This window comes from Drosophila santomea, chromosome 3L, assembly GCF_016746245.2.
Source record: "Drosophila santomea strain STO CAGO 1482 chromosome 3L, Prin_Dsan_1.1, whole genome shotgun sequence".
In the NCBI taxonomy this organism is placed as follows: domain Eukaryota; kingdom Metazoa; phylum Arthropoda; class Insecta; order Diptera; family Drosophilidae; genus Drosophila; species Drosophila santomea.
In genome coordinates this window covers 20,585,528-20,603,446 of record NC_053018.2, presented here as the reverse complement: position 1 = coordinate 20,603,446, position 17,919 = coordinate 20,585,528, and the positions used below count along the sequence as shown (strand labels likewise).

Here is a 17,919-nt window from a genome sequence, read left to right as displayed (position 1 = left end):
AGCAAACAAAGAAAAACAACGGTGTTTATAAGTTTTATTTATTGCACAGTTTTTATTTTAAGCTTTACAATATAAATAAGTTTTTTAATTTATTCACTTTGCTAAAAATGAAGTAAATAACCTTAAAAATACCATGTGTTGAGAGGTAAGTTGTGTTAATATATTTAAATAAGTATATATAACAATATATTAACAGAAATTACGCATGTAAGAAAATATACAATATTCGTTTTCTTGAAAGGTGTCAAAGAGCGTAATCGAGCCCACTTTATAAGGCAGATACAGAGTTTTGAGATGCGCAGATATGCAAACGCTTACTGACTGACTATACGACTATACGTACGAGAATGGATCTTTTAAAACTGATTCCCCTTTATATAACTACGAGTGCTCATCTGTTGCGACGGTTCTACGGGTACATTTAAGTGAGCTTACTAAAGGACACTGGCATACCTTTGGTTAATGTATGCCTTGGTGTGGTAATTATAAGTTCTTATGGAGGCCGCCAGTGTTTGAATTAGTTGCTTGTCCCTCTTTGCTGGTGCATAGGAGTCAATGTCACTGCCACTGAAGTTATACGAAGGTAGATGAGTAGATATTAAAAACTACACAAACTCATTTGGTTAACTACTCCCCACCTGATATTCCGTGTGCGCAGAACACGCTCCGCCCACGTCTGTGGTCTTGGTATTTCCCGAGCCACTCCAGTTTGTTTTTTGTCGATATAGTCAATTACATCATCGTAATAGTTGGTTCTGTAGTTGTACATATATTTGTATTGCAGAAATTTCGGCCTGAAAAAGTGCAGATTGCATAAGATACAGTGCAGCAGAGCACAGTCCAAAAGTCCACCAGAATTGGAGTACCAACCTGACCCAGTGCCGGTAGAGCTGCACCGGTTTCCTGTATCCGTCATCTTCTGGCGGAGGCGGCGGTGCTTTTATTTCTTCTACCTCTTCCGGAGCAACCTCCTCGTTGGCCGGAGTGCCAGCCACGACGCTATCAGCCTTGTGATCGGATGCCACGCTCGGTGCTTTTGAGGGTGGAGCCGGAGTGCCCGCCTGAGTGGATGCCGCCTTCTCCTCCTCGCCGCCGTCGTCGAAACCCCATGGATCCTCTTCGTCTGCCATATTACTGAAACGCAAATCGTTCAATATTAATACATCTTTCAAGGACATGGTCCCTAATAGAATATTACTTTCCGTATCCGATATCTAGGGATATTTAGTCAGATACAACCCATTATTATATCGCAGTAGCATTTCTTTTAATAATATCCCAATTATTTTCAAAGCTACACAGTCTTCTTATTTGTATTAAACGTTCACCCCTTTAGATTGCATAACATTGCAACACAACCTAAATTGCAATTCCGTTTTTAAAAAAGACCTTTTTCCGTAGTTGAATTCAGGGCGCCCAAATATCTGGCGTTCTAAAACGTTTCGAATTCAGGACGATTTAAATGGTTCAATGCATTAAAGTCTATATATAACGAGTTACATCATTCGTCGTTCGAATTGTAGATTTATAGAAGTATTTTTTTAAAAGAGTCAACCACCTTTATCACTAAAATCTTTCCAAAGGACTCTGTATCATAGACTTATCATAGACGGGCAACGGATTCACATTGATTTTTTCCACCTAGAACTAGGATATTGGGTCCACTAGAAAATTAAGCGACCATACCTTTACTATAGTGTTTATACTGATATAAAAGAAAAAAGACTAAATGATCGAACTGCTGCTCGAAACAAATGCACTTAGAAAACTTAATCTAAATATATCGAGAAGCAGAATCTATATACAAAGGTTGGCATACGTACTCACACTACATTTAATTGGCCGAATCGCTATTAACACCTATGTACTAAATAGTTTCACATTTCAGCCTCAAAAGTTCCGGAACAATGGGATGTAGTAATCAGATTAAAATTGAGGAATTAAAGTAAATCTCTATAGCTATATTTCAAATATGTACTTTCGTACTTTATACGAATTCAATGTTATGTACTGATAAGAGTCGTCTTTATCTTCCACACAAATAAATCCACACAACTATAGTAAAGTTTAAAATTTTACTTAAACTTACCTAAACTTAAAAGCAGTACTTGTTAATTTTGTTTCAAACATAATTTAAATAAAACAAATGGCAATTAAACTAATAATTGAGTGGAAAGAAAGATACATTTTTTTAAAAAACTTAATACATTCATTATAAAAGCAATACGAATTTGAATGGTAAAAAAACCGTTACACCATAACAGGAACGACGGAAGTGGAACACTTTTTAATTGTATCTATGTAGGTGATAACTACAAATTAACTAATACTTTGACCGTTTTGATACTCTCATTAAAATATATGTTTATAATTAAAGTTAAAGGAACGTTTTTTGTTTCGCGAACTTATTTGTGAAACGGTCCCCCTAACATATCGATACACTAAGAGCAAAACAAGAGCAAGTAGCACACATCGATAAAGCTCTGAAATATATCGCTTCCATTTAAGCCACCCCTAAATTTGTTGTATTGATTGTGTTTTGGTCGAATAAGTTTATTGCATTTGCGAAAAGTGGTTTTGTTTAGCCCAGCGGGTAGCAGAGATGTGCCTAAAATCAATGTGTCATTTTCGTTCAGGTAATAATCGCACCCACCTCCCACCGCGGCAGTCAAAACCCGAGTCGTTCGAGCTATATACACACTTTAGCCCATTTTGCGTGCATATACTGCATATGCGTACATATGTACATACGCACCTGAGTACATATGTATGTAAATATCAAATCAAAAATAACAATTTGGGGCGAATTTGAGTGAAAAATAAAGAGCCAGCAAGTAGCAAGTAAATCATTTTCCTAGGATATATTTTGAGGCCAAGTGGACCATGTGACAAAGGCATGCACACACGCACGCACATATGGACAAACAACAAACTACTTTATTTAAATCGAGAGCCCCAGCAGTTCGAGCCGGTTATATTAATGCATTTCGATTTGAATTCGAATTCGAATTGGAATAGGAATCTGAATTCTCGCTCTAAAAACAGTGCCAATTTATGTAAGCGACGGGTGTATCGAGAATCCGAGCCCCACTGGGAGTTAAACGCGTGTAGCAAGTTGGACCACCCAGCCTTCGCAAAAGAACCCCCGCCTAAATCGCATACACTTGGAAAACGATGTGGAATATTGGTGTGCAAGTGCCAGCTTTTCCCTGCTGTTCGCTGCTGTTCCCTGCTCTGACCTCCGGGGCTGCCTACTGGAGCCCAACCCGATTTGGTGTGAATATTATATGCAAAATAAAGAGGCCATAACACAAAACTCTGGGAAGGAGGGGCAGGAAAAAACTGGAGGCGCGGGCCGTGTTTCCCCACGTGACACGCAGGCGTATGCGTGTGCCAAAAATTCCATTAATTCGTATATTCAGCGTATATTCATCGCAAAAGGCGATTTCAAATTGCACTGGCTTCCCATTCGCATTTTTGGCCCAAAGTATATCAACCATTTAGTGAAACTACCGCTGATTGTGACCCTCAGTGGCAAAGCAGCCTTGTTGCCAAAATTACTTTCAAAATACGTGTTTAAAATGAGTTTTTGGGCTTCTTCAGGAAGCGAACTAATTGCTTTAAGATTGACCGTGACCTTAACCATTTTCAACGCTCTACACGCTTTCCGTTTGGCACGCATTTGCACTTGGCGAAGCTTTAAGTTGAATTCTTTCGAATCTACTATTCTGAAATTATAAAATTGAAAGTATAGGGTGTTTTTTTTAGAGGTATAGAACTTTAAATTGCAATAAAAACGATGATTATTCATTGAATTTTTTGACATGAAATATCTTTGGCATTACATTTTAATATATTTCTATTGGCCACCTGCTCGGATGTAGTCAATCTGGACGTCAATTTGCAATGATTTTCCAACATTTGGCGTATAATAACACGGCGAATGTTGTCTTCCAAATGGTTTAGCGTTGTGGCTTATCCGCATAGACCAATGACTTTACATAGCCCCACAAAAAGTAGTCTAGCGTGTGTAAATCACAAGATCTTGGAGGCTTATGAAAAATCGGGAACAACAGCAATCTCGTTTTGGGCCCATTCGACGAATCTACGCCTTGCTTGATGATCGTTTGGTTTCAATTCTTGCACGAGTTGGATTTTGTAAGCACGCATGACGAATTGCCAAACCAAACTGAGAATAAATCACTTGACAGCTGTTAAATCGGTCGCCATCTTGAACAGTAATGCCAACTTAAAGTTCTATACCTCTAAAAAAAACACCCGTTACAAAAAACACTGTACTTGCATATATCCGAATGCATATTCAGATCCGAATTGAAATTGCATCGCAGCTTCACTTCTTTGAGTTTCTTTCGCATCCTTTAATTGGTTATTGTTGAAAGACTCACCAATAAGAGTTATTTGGAATCTTACATAATTAAATAATCAACATTAGGATATTTGTAGCGAAGTTTTATACTCTTGTATTACATATAAACTATTATTTCCATTGAAATATTTGGTTAACGTAGTAATGAGCCTTTTTTTTTATTTTCAGCATATTAGCCTCAGGAGGTAAATAATGCTTTGACCTGGTCGACGAAAATCAAACTCATGTAAGTAAAGGAGTTAAATAAAAACTAAAATAAAAGCCTACCAATAATATTTGTGCCTAGCTTAATTATAGCCTAAAATGCATGACTAAACCAATACTTAAGCAGCCAATTAAACAAATATGATTTGTAATAAATATCTTCCAAATGTGTGTGTAAACCTTTAATATAATCAATCATACTAATTGATCATGTTTAGTACCCATTCGTATTTTATAAAACAAAGAATATAATATACCCTTGCAGATGATTTTATTTTTATTTGATAAAAACGACTAACTCCACAAACTGATGGAGCATATACACACGGTACGAGTATTTACTCACTACCTTTGGTGAAAAATATAAAACATTTTTTAAACAAACGGAACAAAGTCTATTTTCATTTATCGTCGCTCTAATTCGAAGTAATTGTTTCGTGGTTGTGCGAAACTAAAACATTGCTCATCGTTTGCACTTTTCATTGATCTTTGCTATCTCCAGAATGGCATTTCGCTTTTTCTGATGTGATCGCAGTTTTTGCGACGGTTCGTTTTGGCGGTGAGGTAACCGCTCTTCGTGGGAATTGTCTGATACAACCTTTTAATTTGCAGCTCTGCATCGCTTTTTATACGTTTTCTAAACAATAATACTCAATAACATTAAAGGGTAACTTAAAAATGTTACATTTTGCCTGAAATCTTGAAGAGTTCTTGTATACTTATCAAAATAATGAGTGGACAGCAACAAGCTATTTTGCAATAAACTGAGAAAGCTTTTACGCTGAGAAATAACCTTTTGGGAGAACTTTTGTGACGCTCATTAATTTATGTTTCTTACCCAAATTATTTTACCTTTTAGCATATAGCATTTTCAAATATAAATAGCGTGATTGTAGGTGAACGTGGCAACCCTGCTCCCCTTTTAAAAAAGTCCTACCGTGTACAGAAAATATGGTTAACCAATAATCGTCATGTATAGAGACAATTTCCGCGCATGCGCCTCAACCATTTGATTAGTCCTTCGGTACACATCAGGTTTGAAATATACAAGTTAATAGTCAAGTACATTTTTGCTTATTATTATCAAGAAAAATTTATAAATGAGTCGCTCGTTCAATCATCATTTGTTCGTGCCACAATTCATACATATCGTTAACGTAATGCTATACAAGCACAATTATTGATTTGGAGTTTTTCTGTCCAGAAATAAACATTAAGTCAAATGTACAGACCAGGCCAAGCAATTTAAACAAAGAAAAACACTAAATAGAAACCAATTAGCTCCTAAAAAGTTATAAACAGTGAAAACATGGGGTGCTTAAGTAGTAAAGACCGTTTAACCAAAGAAGACATGGAGTTCTTAAAAACGCATACGAGATATGACGAAGCCACAATTAAAGAGTGGTATAAGGGATTTAAGGTGAGTACAAATATTACCACACCAACGGAAAAGTCTCAAACTATGTACGTTCGTCCCTTTTCTATATAGCAAGATTGCCCCAACGGCCGATTGACGCCTGCTAAGTTTGTCGATATGTATAAAATGTTCTTTCCATCCGGAAATGCGGAAGAGTTTTGTGACCATGTTTTTCGTACATTCGATATGGACAAAAATGGATATATTGACTTTAAGGTAATTCTCTTTGACTACACATTTCTCTCGATATTATATTTTGTTGACTTGGACATTGCATACCACGGTCTACAGTTGCGTTATAAGTATAAAAACTATAACTAAATTAAAATTATTAGCATTTCATTTAACTGGAGGAGATACCGTAGGTCCTTTATGCTATGAAATACTGAGGATTGTAGAGACTTTCATATGTTCTAAAAAACCATTTGTACATATTTGGATGTCCCCATTCGTCAATTGGGATGATCGCATGTATACCGTCTATGTGATGAGAATGCAGATTGTGTTATTATTGTATAGCTATGCCAATTGTGGGCCCCTTCGCGCATGGTACTTTAAATACTAAATAAACTAAAATAATTGATGCATCCACATCCCTGGCACCTTTGCTGATTTGCATACTCGTATTTTACAATAACCCTCTCGTCTTTTCAGGAATTTTTACTCGCAATAGATGTAACTTCAAGCGGAACACCGGAGGAAAAGCTTAAGTGGGCCTTTCGAATGTACGATGTCGATGGCAATGGTGTTATAGACATACAAGAAATGACCAAAATTGTTCAGGTAGGAACTGAGAAGAGTAACAGCAGAATTCTCAACGAACGATTGATTTAATAATGCAATTATTGCCCCGAGGAGGTGGAGAGAATCTTATTAATGTATTTTGGTTCTCTCAGGCAATTTATGACATGCTAGGAGCGTGCTCATCTAATCGTCCAGCTGATTCAGCAGAAGAAAGAGCAAAAAATATTTTTGCAAAAATGGACGAAAATAACGATGGTCAATTAACCCAAGATGAGTTCTTGAAAGGATGCTTGCAAGATGAGGAGTTGTCAAAAATGTTGGCACCATAAACAATTATATCCTACAATATGTGTGTATTTGATGAAATCAGTAATGAAATGTATAAATACTTAATTTATATTTCTTATACTAAAATTAAACTACTATAAAACTATGCAATCATTAAACTATTTTCAGTGTGTCACTCAAATTAACATTAAAATTTTTCACCAGATCTAAAAACTTGAATTGTTTGAAAATTTTCCTTTTCGTACTTGCATTATTCACTCATTTATAGCTGTCTTTTTTAGCTTGGTCTCGACGGCCTACCAATATATTTAATGTGTTTTAGAAACTAGCTGCAACCGATGATTGGACGCGATACGAAACGGCAAGGAAATTAAAAAATTTACTGGATACATGTTCTAATTTGAGTAAAGCGTTTTATGAGAAATTCGATATAACATTGTGTTTCTATTAATATATACTCTTATAGTGTCTAAAATAAAGGCAAATAAATTTAGCCCGTTGTTTAACGTCACTATAGAATTTAAAAAAACTTTACCCTAGAAAAGAATGTTCACACTAGAAGCTCGTTAAATTATATTCTTCGGGTATTTAGTTTCTTATTAAAAAAATATAATAGTAAAGTGTTTAGATAATTCTGAATTCGGAAAAATATATTCACATCCCCACTAGTAATGCTTGATTGTAAAGTTGCGTGCTTTTAACCATTTGGCGGACATATCCAAGTATTGATTACATATACAGAATAGCTCGTATCAATACGTTTATATTTTAAAATAGATGTTCAAAGCATTTTATTCGTAAAGGTTTACACTGCAAGATGGTATTACAACAATATCCATTGGCTATTTGCTTAATTTGGCTGTACATTACAAATCTGTCTGCAAGGGTATTTAATCTTCGGTACCCGATGAATACTTTTCCCCAATCGTTCAATATATAGATACTAATTTGATATATTATATTGCTTTTCAAGATAACTGTATAATGAAATTGTTCTGCAACAATGGGAAAGCAAAATAGTAAACTAAAGCCAGAAGTTTTGGAGGATCTCAAGCAAAACACAGAGTTCACAGGTAAGTAAATATCTAAAACTGGTTTGTTGTTCATTTCAAATAAATTTAATGTTTCAGACGCTGAGATTCAAGAATGGTATAAAGGCTTTCTTAAGGACTGCCCTAGTGGTCATTTATCAGTAGAAGAGTTTAAAAAGATTTATGGGAACTTTTTCCCATATGGTGACGCCAGCAAGGTAAGAGCTTTGCCCACGTGCATGTTTTTGAATTTCAATTTAAATTGAAATTTAATTTTACTTTCAGTTTGCAGAGCATGTCTTTCGGACATTCGACGCTAACGGCGATGGCACTATAGACTTCAGAGAGTTTTTGTGTGCACTTAGTGTCACATCTCGGGGCAAACTCGAGCAGAAACTAAAATGGGCATTCTCGATGTATGATCTTGATGGAAACGGATACATATCGCGGCAGGAAATGCTAGAAATTGTTACAGTACGTTTCTGCTGCTCTACAAAATTCAAAATGTAATCACTCACTTTTTCTCTCATTTAGGCAATATATAAAATGGTCGGCTCGGTGATGAAAATGCCGGAGGACGAGAGTACTCCTGAGAAACGAACCGACAAGATTTTTCGTCAAATGGATCGAAACAAAGATGGGAAATTAAGCTTGGAAGAGTTCATAGAAGGAGCCAAAAGTGATCCATCAATAGTTCGATTATTACAGTGTGATCCACAGTCTCATTAACTTAATTACTATTGAAAAGCAAGCAATAATCATTTAAACGTGTATAGAGTAATTGCGAATTAAATTGTTTTGTTTCAGTATGGCCATTATGTATATTTCTTTCTAATAATAAACAATTCTTATAATATTAAATTATATTATTAAACAATATCTATTATGACCGTTCCAAAACACCCATGTTGAGGTTTTAAAATTTTCATAATAAAATGATCATAAACAAAGCGTTTCTGTCTGTTTATGGGAAACCTCAAGGTGTAAGTATTAAAATAATATATACTTCCAGGAAATTTGTTATTTATTTATTTTTTTTATAAAGCTTACTTAGAATTAACTATGAGCAGACTAGGAATTAGGAAACGGAAAAAATTCTTCCCAATAAAAAGGGAAAAAGGAACCAAACAATAACATTTTATCGCAGCATTACAACCAGTTTTATATATCTAATATTCTGCATTTTGATTAGATTACTATATCTGCTTTCTTTGAAATGTTCTCTATAGGAATAGGATCTAATCTTTTTTAGTGGCGCCATCGCATATTTATTATGGGGCCTTTATCATATCTAAAATGTAAGCTAAGCTAGCGCTTGATTGAGTCCCAACCTGGCAGAGAAATCAATAAAAAGGCACCATGGCTAACAGAGGGATAAAATAAATTCATTTTATTATTCATTTTGGTAACATATGGTATGTGTTGCACGCACTTGCAATTTTCAGAGCACAATCATTACTATTGTTTTGTATATTTTTTTTTCTTAAATAGCTTGAAGAACCTTGCGGAAGCGGTCTAGGACGATGTTAGCATGGTATTCCTTAAATATCAAAGCTGGGCGGAATCGAATGGAAATTTCTCCACAGCCTCCGGTCTGAATGCCGTGCAACTTTAGAGCGCCGATTATTTGATCTCGCACCTTGGTGTTGGTGCAATTAACTGCCAAAAATGTTCCACGGCCGCGGGTGGAGTTCAAGATATGCGGGAATTCCTTCTCCAGGCTCAGCAAACCGTTCTTCAGAACCTTACCGGCCACATCGACGTTGGCCAGGAGCTTCTCCTCCTGAATCACCTTCACGACTTCCTCGAGGAGCAGGACCTTACCCGGATCGCCCATCCAGGTGTTGAAGATCCTGTACGGCTCATTCGGAATGAAGTCGTCGTTGTGGAAGTAGCCGCCCAACTGCAGCTTCTTGCTGAAGGTCACCACATCGGGGGGACTCTCCAACTCGAAGTGCTCGTGGGCCCAGAATTTTCCAGTGCTACCTCCACCGGTTTGAACCTCATCGATCAACAGGGCGATGCCGTTCTTCTTGCAAATAGCCTGGAGGCTCCTGAAGAACTCGGGCGATGCCTCGTTGTCGCCTCCTTCGCTTTGAATGGGCTCAACCACAATTCCGGCGACCGGATTCTTGCTGGCGTACTGCTGAATGAGATCCTGCACTTCGCTAAGGCACTTTTCATCCTCCTTCTTGTTGTGCGCCACGTTTTCGTCCAAGGGATATCGGTACTCGGGAAACGAGGCAATGGGCCAGTCAAAGGACGGAACGTCCAGCTTATGGATGTACTTCGAATGTGTGGTGGAGAGGGCTCCCAATGTTCGGCCATGGAAAGCTCCCTTGAATGAGAGGATACTGAGTTTCGGAGCTCCTGGGGGAATGTTAATCATGCAGGAATTCTTCTCCTGCTCGGTAAGAGGTGTATTACCCCGAAGTTTGTTCTGGTACCTAGAGGCGAAAAATAACCGTGTTACAACATCCTTAAATTAGGTAACTAACATATTTGGAAAGGCTGTAAGAAGGCTTTCTTTCTGGGGGGTCCCAGTGACTAGACTTAGATGTTTCAGTACTCACCATATGAAGATGCTCTTGTACGCATTTTCGTTTGAACAAGAACCACACATCATCGTTGTGATTTTATTGAGTCCTTTCGGAGCAATGTTCAGCAGAACTGAGTGCAGTTTTTCTGGCCACTCCTTGCCAGGGAAGACGCCAAGTGCAGGTCTGTTAATCAAAGCTGGAAATAATAAAAGTCAAAAATATAGTCGCATTATTTAGCATGGGAGTGGCTTTAGGGCTTAGATATCCCGACCATGTTGCCCTCTCTTACTTTTTAGGTTCTGCTCATTGTTAAAGACCTTGTAAAGCCTCGGATGGTTGTAACCCAGCGGCACTGAGGAAATCTGGGTGTAGACATCTAGTAGAATATTCCCATCCACGTCGTAGATGTAATTTCCAATGGACTTTTCGTAGTCAGCAAAGAATTGGATGGTTCCGGTGGCCTATAAAAAAGCCATTCGTTATGATTAAAAATGAATAGTTGAAAAATAAGACACTAGAAAGTTATCTCTGAGTGGGCATATGGTGTATATATGTACGTTTACTTGTTAGGAAAGTAATAGCCACACACCCAGATAAGGGAGATTAAACTCACCTGAACAGAATCCAGTTGTTTCTTAAGCTCAATTGACTTGGGGCCAGGTATTGATTTAGTTTTCACCACAGGTTCCTTGGGCTCAATGTTGGTGGAGTACCTCTTGGTACTCAACCTATATAGACCTACATATAACGAAACCCCATCATTCTCAGATTCGCTAATACCTTAAGGTTTTTCTTTTGCTTACTCTGCTTGGTCAACGTATTTAGCCACAAGCTCCGCATGGTTACCGTCGATTTGAGTGCCCGGGGTTAAGTGAAGGAATTGTTCAATAGGAGGGCTCGTTGATGGCCACTAATACTCAGTTAAGAAAGAAATGTATATTTACAGAACACAAACATAAAGGCTTTTATGTATGCGGGCATATACACCTATCCATAGTCTTTTGCACAACCACACTCTCCCAGTTCGGAATTTATCAATTTAGCTTTTCGAACTATCATGGTTCTGCGTCAGTTACATATTCTCGAGGAAAAGTTAAAAAAAATTATGAGAAGCAAAACAATATTTGGCTCTACGAGACTCAATTGTCTTCATGTATATGATTATTATACATTTTAGTATCAGCATCAGAGATCTTTTTTTCTTATTTTTCCGCATTAATAATATCCTATTTTTTAAAACGAAATTTGAATTTAACGGACATCCATCATTGACCACATTCTCACCATGGATCTTACCAAAACAAAAATGCACTCTGGAGTAATCAATAGTATTAAAGTTTGTTTAGGTCAGAATGAACTAAGACTTAAAAGAAGACTTTAAGCGAACCTTAAATGCAAATTATCTTTGTGTGTAATGCAATAAGTTAGATTTATATCATTTTTTGCGTAATAATATTTAATCCCACTATATTTTGTAATAAAAAAAAAATATATATACATTTCAATTAAAAAATAATAGCCCTTAGTAAGATTTAAAAAAGCGTTCCAATTCCTATGTTTCAAATTAGTACAAAACAACTGAAAAACATGAAACAGCTGGAGTTGGCGATATCGATTTTTGTTTTATGTAAATCGATGGCACATGCGGAATGTAAAATAAGACAAAGTTAATATAGAGGATTTTCGTAAAATTATGATTGAAATGAACAAAACCGCAATCGGCATTGCAGCGGGAGTTGCTGGAACTCTGTTTATTGGATACTGCATCTACTTCGACAAAAAGCGCCGCAGTGATCCCGAGTACAAGAAGAAAGTCCGTGAGCGTAAGAATACCATAGACCCCAACTGAATTATGAAAGAAACTGAGCATTTCATCACTTTGTAGGTCGCCGTCGCAACAAGAAAATCGGCACTACCAAGTCTGGAGTACCCAACCTGAACGACCATGAAGCCATCGAAAGGTAGGACTTCCCAATGGGAGTCGCATTATATAATGCGGCACGTGTAGTGGTGCCCCATTCATGCAAACAAGCCCACATATGTTTTTCCAGCCAAGTCGATGTATGTGCTTATGTACACTTGCATGTTCATTTTGCACGGACCCACCTAATTTCTTATTGCTTATGGCATCCAAAAACGCCATTGCTTGGTATTAACAAGCACCATTTAGTGTTCGATTCCGCAGGCTTCCTGCTTATTCGCTTCGCCTTCAGCATATACAAATTTAGGGCTTAAAAATAGAAAAAAGAAGACTTCAGAGTTTATAGATTAGGATAATTCATTAATTTTACTTCTTTCAAGAAAATAGCTCGAAAACATATTTGTATAGACTCGATTTTAATATACAAATACTTAGAATTCTTTCAAAAAATTTATTTTTATTTTGTCCAGGATTTCATAGACTTCTTATGACTCGTACTGTTACAAAATAATTAATCCATGATATTTTCAGATATTTCCTACAAGAAATCCAGCTGGGCGAAACCCTGATCGCCCGCGGAGACTTCGAGAGTGGCGTGGAGCACTTGGCGAATGCCATCGTCGTGTGTGGCCAGCCGGCTCGTCTGCTGCAGGTGCTGCAATCCTCCCTTCCAGCTCAAGTATTTGCGATGCTGATCGTCAAGATGCAGGAGTTCGGCAATCGGGCGGCCGAGGGTAACGATGGGCCAATCGTTTTGGGGCAGAGTTCGGAGCAACAGCTGGACGGAGCCAAAATTATAGAGTGTTCATCTGGAAACGCAAGTATCGATGACCTCGAATAGTACTTGGCGATGGCTACAGAAATTGAGATATAAATTTCAACAGTAGAAATTAAGGGCTTCACATATAAACATTATATTTTTTTTATATATTGATTTCTCTGGATGTTCCCAATACATAAAAATAAATATGCGTAAACTGTTAACACTTAACAATTGTGCTTTGTTTTGTGTGTGGTATTAACGTTAAGCGAATATTAAAGATCCACTCTGCAGACCTAAATGTTGTCAAATATTTTCATATAACCGGGTATGTTAAAGTGTGTGAAAGTTTATCAACAATAAAAAATGATTAAAAATGTTGTATATCTTGGAAATAAATATATCTCTACAGCGGTTTGACTTCAAAGGTGTTCCACAATGTCTTTAAAAAATTGGTTTGAAAATCCACAAGCTCCTTTGCAAATTTGATGCCCTATAATTCAATTTAGGGAATACCGCCCACCATATCAAGTTCTTGCCGCACTGTAAAAATCCCTCACTCAATAGCTGGTCACATCGAAAGCTGAAGAGTTTCGCACAGATCACAGCGCGTGTTATTTGTGTTTTGCGTACTTTGTTATAGGCACTAACTTTACACTTATAACTTCATTTGCACGGCGTATTGAAAATTCCTCTTGGAGTGATTTTAGATACGAAAAAACATAGCGCTGATAAGCTGAGCGCCATGAAACCTGAGCACCAGAACATCTTTTCGCAAAAGTCGCGATCCTCCCCACACTCCAGCACTGAGAACAATTCGGTAGGTAATGATAATTAGGCAAGAGAAAGAGTCGAGGTTCTCGACGAACAGATGCTAGTTAATTAGGTAGAGGAGTGCACGGGCAACATTATAAAATTCTTTCGGCATATCTTTAAAAATTTGCAAGTAAAATAAGAACTCTGAACTTTTAGCTTTTATAGTTCACGAGATCTCATACGCACATATGTATGTAGTTCTCTGTGTGCGAAGTGTGCGGTGCACAGTGCACTGCACACACACTCGCCAAGACAATACCTAAATGAGTGTGATTTTTGTATTGGAGTATCGAAAAATTAGTAAATAACAATATACGCAATGTAAGCGCCTTGTAGACAGCACGACATACGCTTTTGGGACAAGTCGCTCAATATTTATTGTTTATTATAATTCACGTTTATGGTTACAATTAAGGTTTTAGTTTACTTTACTTACGAGCTCATCGTTAAAACAGCGGCAGTTCTTTTGAACCAAAGAAAAAGTACTAGTTATTTTGAACCGTAGAGGCGCCGGGTTTGTATGAGTATGAGTGAGTTTGTGAACACAACCCGATGTGATGCGGGCGACGCAAGCGGGGTGGATCACGGGGATTTCCCGATTTTAATAAACGAGATAGCCAAGGCAAAAGTTTTACAATAGTTACAATAAATAAATTGGTTAAATGTGTTTTCACGATGACTGATAATCATAATCATGAGAAAAATGAAATTATCGGGTTACCAGAATCAAATTAGGAAAAAGGTAGAAAAGTAGAAATATTATAATTTAAGTATGTTTATATTCTTCCAACTGTAGTTTCATAGGTTACGCCTTATTATTAATTATTAATTATTAATTATTAATTATTAATTATTAATTATTAATTATTAATTATTAATTATTAATTATTAATTATTAATTATTAATTATTAATTATTAATTATTAATTATTAATTATTAATTATTAATTATTAATTATTAAATTATTAATTATTAATTATTAATTATTAATTATTAATTATTAATTATTAATTATTAATTATTAATTATTAATTATTAATTATTAATTATTAATTATTAATTTATTAATTATTAATTATTAATTATTAATTATTAATTATTAATTATTAATTATTAATTATTATTAATTATTAATTATTAATTATTAATTATTAATTATTAATTATTAATTATTAATTATTAATTATTAATTATTAATTATTAATTATTAATTATTAATTATTAATTATTAATTATTAATTATTAATTATTAATTATTAATTATTAATTATTAATTATTAATTATTAATTATTAATTATTAATTATTAATTATTAATTATTAAATTATTAATTATTAATTATTAATTATTAATTATTAATTATTAATTATTAATTATTAATTATTAATTATTAATTATTAATTATTAATTATTAATTATTAATTATTAATTATTAATTATTAATTATTAATTATTAATTATTAATTATTAATTATTAATTATTAATTATTAATTATTAATTATTAATTATTAATTATTAATTATTAATTATTAATTATTAATTATTAATTATTAATTATTAATTATTAATTAATAATTAATAATTAATAATGCCTTTTTATTACGTCTTGTTATTTCAGACCGGCAGTGATTCGGAAATGGAATTTGTGGGGCCAAGCGCACAAGGAATGCTGAAGAGCAAGACAAAATATGAAAGACAAATAACTGAACTACAGCGAAAGTTGGCTGAGGTTGAAATAAATCTGATGGCCCAAAAGGAAAAGGCCAGTTTGCTTGAAAATTCCGTCAAGGATAAGGATGATTTTATTAAAAACCTGCAATTTTCGATTGATTTAGTAACGCAAACCAAAGATATGACCATACAGAAATTACAGATTGAAATAATTGACTTGCAAAATGCTCTCGAATTGAGTAGGATTGCAATTAAGGACAACGACAGAGAAAAATGTACTCCAGCGGAAATTAATGATGAATTTATAAATGATAATAAGGAGTTAAATGCAAAATTACAAGAAAAGAATGATCGCATTGCTGAATTGGATTCCGAGACACGGAAATTTGTAAAAATTCTGCAAGAAAAGGAAGCCGAAGTCGCCAGACTAGAATTTAAAATTGACGAGTCGAAGCTAAAAATTATGAAATTGGAAGGTAAAGTACAGGAGAAGAACGAAAAGCTAGAGAAAATGGGAAAAATATTGACTGAGTACATCGGCAATCCCAACGACACCGATGAATTTTTATTGTTAAGCTCATCCACGGTGCCTTCAATTAAGTTGGTGACACTACCTGATTTCGAACCCTTTGCCTCAGTATTCGAGGATATCCCTTCTGCCGGTCGTGGTTGGATGGTAATCCAACGTAGGATCGATGGCAGTTTCGATGACAACATTGTTTTAAATCTTGAGACTGGCTGTGGGGATTTGGCTGGCGAGTTCTGGATTGGCCTTGAAAAATTACATAGGATGCTTATGCAAGATATGATCATTTTGTTATTGGGGGCTTAAAAGAGGAATACAAACTGCTTTCCCTCGGCAAATACTCAGGAAATGCTGGCGACGCTTTTCGCAGTCACATAAACCGAATTGCAACAGGCGGTGTTTTCAGTCCTTCCTCGTTTGATTCGAAATGGTGGGGTATAGGCAACTGGTATGTATAATATTTTAGTGTGTCAAAAAATAAGTTGGTTTTTTTAATAATTTATAAAATACTTCATTTCCAGCAATTTAAACGGAAAATATAGAACATCCAAAGTTCTGTTGAACACCCACGATGGCATTTGGTGGGGTAATTGGAATTTGGGAAATAGATTTTCCCTAAAATCGTGTAAAATGCTAATCAGGGCAAGGCCGTGAGCAAAAATACAATGGTTTGTAAAATAACCTTGCCTTATTTAGTCCCTTCTATCTGAAATAATAGGGGAAAACGAAAGTGGATTAACAGATGTACCATTAATATTTGTAAAATATTACGTTTTGTGTCAAAAAAATTTCTATAAATCCAATAAATTCTGTACTTGCTTGTAAAATCTTGTTTTACCTAGAAATATCCATCGATATTGCACCAGTCATTTTATAGTTCTTTAGGAAGTTGGTAATTTTTATATCGTAATAACTTTAATTTTACGGTCGAGGGAAATTTACATGAAAATCCCACCAGATGGCGCGGCTTGAAAAATCCTTTATCGTAGTAATACCGTATTATAACACGGCCGTGTTTAGTATAAAATATGATAAATATTATTGAAACATTGTTACTAATAATAATAAACATTAAATAGATAAAGTTCTGCAGAATTCAACAAATTACATCAAATTGTGAAATCGAATGTTTTCCTAGCCCTGCTAAATATTTAGCCATAATATCCATAATTGCTCAGAACATGTAAACATCCAGACATTCTCCGCACTTAAGCTGGGATATTTTTACAATAACAGAAGGGTGTGTCTGTTATCTTCAGGGGAAATAGGGGTGCAGCAAACTCAAGCTGGTTAGGAAGAGCTCGAAGTTCCAGTTCGATGTTGCATCCGCAGGATATGACCCAACTCGAGAGGACCTCCGATGGCCGGGATAGTTGCGATGACGAAAAGTCGAATCAGTTGAATTTCTGTTCTCATTGACTGCGGTTTAAGTTGGTTTAAATCGCAGTAAACTGTGTGCGTCGTCGGTAGCTTGCAATTGAATGAAGGAAAAGTATGTTTCAATCGAAAGTCGCGTTGTTCAGTTAATATGACTTCGAGTTTATCCGACGATATGCGAGTCCATAAATGTTTCAGCGCCCACACGCATTTCCAGTGCTATTGATGTTTATCT

At 35.6% G+C, this 17,919-nt stretch overlaps 6 protein-coding genes across 8 annotated transcripts; 4 read left to right on the top strand and 2 right to left on the bottom strand.

Annotated features, from left to right (window-relative positions):
• Positions 1 to 17: 17 nt before the first annotated feature.
• Positions 18 to 1,829, bottom strand: LOC120449628 (flightin). 2 transcript variants are annotated; one of them, XM_039632215.2, is made up of 4 exons: positions 1,687 to 1,829; positions 871 to 1,134; positions 639 to 794; positions 18 to 567 (listed from the first exon to the last, which is right to left on the bottom strand). In XM_039632215.2, the coding sequence occupies exons 2-4, from the start codon at positions 1,128 to 1,130 to the stop codon at positions 435 to 437; spliced, it is 549 nt and encodes a 182-aa protein (XP_039488149.1). In that variant the 5' UTR covers positions 1,131 to 1,134; positions 1,687 to 1,829; the 3' UTR covers positions 18 to 434. The 2 variants fall into 2 exon arrangements, with proteins under 2 accessions (XP_039488149.1, XP_039488150.1); XM_039632216.2 differs by lacking the exon at positions 1,687 to 1,829 and adding an exon at positions 1,559 to 1,577.
• A 723-nt stretch (positions 1,830 to 2,552) lies between these two features.
• On the top strand, positions 2,553 to 7,198 carry LOC120449626 (neuronal calcium sensor 2). Of its 2 annotated transcripts, XM_039632208.2 has the most exons (6): positions 2,558 to 2,636; positions 4,556 to 4,613; positions 5,796 to 6,011; positions 6,081 to 6,224; positions 6,663 to 6,791; positions 6,905 to 7,198. In XM_039632208.2, exons 3-6 carry the CDS (start codon positions 5,901 to 5,903, stop codon positions 7,079 to 7,081), a joined length of 561 nt encoding a protein of 186 aa, XP_039488142.1. In that variant the 5' UTR covers positions 2,558 to 2,636; positions 4,556 to 4,613; positions 5,796 to 5,900; the 3' UTR covers positions 7,082 to 7,198. The 2 variants fall into 2 exon arrangements, with proteins under 2 accessions (XP_039488144.1, XP_039488142.1); XM_039632210.1 differs by lacking the exons at positions 5,796 to 6,011; positions 6,081 to 6,224 and having other exon boundaries at positions 2,553 to 2,636.
• LOC120449624 (neurocalcin homolog) lies at positions 2,553 to 8,881 on the top strand. The gene is made up of 6 exons (XM_039632207.1): positions 2,553 to 2,636; positions 4,556 to 4,613; positions 8,014 to 8,113; positions 8,171 to 8,289; positions 8,357 to 8,545; positions 8,606 to 8,881. Exons 3-6 carry the CDS (start codon positions 8,044 to 8,046, stop codon positions 8,798 to 8,800), a joined length of 573 nt encoding a protein of 190 aa, XP_039488141.1. The 5' UTR covers positions 2,553 to 2,636; positions 4,556 to 4,613; positions 8,014 to 8,043; the 3' UTR covers positions 8,801 to 8,881.
• Positions 8,882 to 9,435: 554 nt separating this feature from the next.
• On the bottom strand, positions 9,436 to 11,575 carry LOC120449619 (4-aminobutyrate aminotransferase, mitochondrial). Its single transcript, XM_039632203.1, has 5 exons — positions 11,415 to 11,575; positions 11,225 to 11,349; positions 10,901 to 11,072; positions 10,645 to 10,807; positions 9,436 to 10,518 (listed from the first exon to the last, which is right to left on the bottom strand). The coding sequence occupies exons 1-5, from the start codon at positions 11,449 to 11,451 to the stop codon at positions 9,555 to 9,557; spliced, it is 1,461 nt and encodes a 486-aa protein (XP_039488137.1). The 5' UTR covers positions 11,452 to 11,575; the 3' UTR covers positions 9,436 to 9,554.
• Positions 11,576 to 12,230: 655 nt separating this feature from the next.
• Positions 12,231 to 13,523, top strand: LOC120449630 (mitochondrial import receptor subunit TOM20 homolog). The gene is made up of 3 exons (XM_039632218.2): positions 12,231 to 12,434; positions 12,497 to 12,572; positions 13,064 to 13,523. The coding sequence occupies exons 1-3, from the start codon at positions 12,305 to 12,307 to the stop codon at positions 13,371 to 13,373; spliced, it is 516 nt and encodes a 171-aa protein (XP_039488152.1). The 5' UTR covers positions 12,231 to 12,304; the 3' UTR covers positions 13,374 to 13,523.
• Positions 13,524 to 13,853: 330 nt separating this feature from the next.
• On the top strand, positions 13,854 to 17,134 carry LOC120449620 (angiopoietin-2). Its single transcript, XM_039632204.1, is given in 4 exon segments — positions 13,854 to 14,112; positions 15,729 to 16,572; positions 16,575 to 16,755; positions 16,829 to 17,134. Coding segments are annotated over 4 exon segments (1,233 nt in total). The 5' UTR covers positions 13,854 to 14,037; the 3' UTR covers positions 16,962 to 17,134.
• Positions 17,135 to 17,919: the final 785 nt, after the last annotated feature.

Coding starts and splice junctions, on each gene's coding strand:
- LOC120449630 (XM_039632218.2), top strand. CDS start 12,305: ATGATTGAAATGAACAAAACCGCAATCGGCATTGCAGCGGGAGTTGCT. Junction 12,435..12,496: donor CAAGAAGAAAGTCCGTGAGC/GTAAGAATACCA, acceptor ATCACTTTGTAG/GTCGCCGTCGCAACAAGAAA. Junction 12,573..13,063: donor GACCATGAAGCCATCGAAAG/GTAGGACTTCCC, acceptor TGATATTTTCAG/ATATTTCCTACAAGAAATCC.
- LOC120449626 (XM_039632208.2), top strand. CDS start 5,901: ATGGGGTGCTTAAGTAGTAAAGACCGTTTAACCAAAGAAGACATGGAG. Junction 6,012..6,080: donor AGTGGTATAAGGGATTTAAG/GTGAGTACAAAT, acceptor TTTTCTATATAG/CAAGATTGCCCCAACGGCCG. Junction 6,225..6,662: donor ATGGATATATTGACTTTAAG/GTAATTCTCTTT, acceptor TCGTCTTTTCAG/GAATTTTTACTCGCAATAGA.
- LOC120449628 (XM_039632215.2), bottom strand. CDS start 1,130: ATGGCAGACGAAGAGGATCCATGGGGTTTCGACGACGGCGGCGAGGAG. Junction 795..870: donor CTCTACCGGCACTGGGTCAG/GTTGGTACTCCA, acceptor GCACTTTTTCAG/GCCGAAATTTCTGCAATACA. Junction 568..638: donor CTGCGCACACGGAATATCAG/GTGGGGAGTAGT, acceptor GTATAACTTCAG/TGGCAGTGACATTGACTCCT.
- LOC120449619 (XM_039632203.1), bottom strand. CDS start 11,451: ATGCGGAGCTTGTGGCTAAATACGTTGACCAAGCAGA. Junction 11,073..11,224: donor AACAACTGGATTCTGTTCAG/GTGAGTTTAATC, acceptor GCTTTTTTATAG/GCCACCGGAACCATCCAATT. Junction 10,519..10,644: donor TACAAGAGCATCTTCATATG/GTGAGTACTGAA, acceptor TTTCGCCTCTAG/GTACCAGAACAAACTTCGGG.
- LOC120449624 (XM_039632207.1), top strand. CDS start 8,044: ATGGGAAAGCAAAATAGTAAACTAAAGCCAGAAGTTTTGGAGGATCTC. Junction 8,114..8,170: donor GCAAAACACAGAGTTCACAG/GTAAGTAAATAT, acceptor TTAATGTTTCAG/ACGCTGAGATTCAAGAATGG. Junction 8,290..8,356: donor CATATGGTGACGCCAGCAAG/GTAAGAGCTTTG, acceptor TTTTACTTTCAG/TTTGCAGAGCATGTCTTTCG.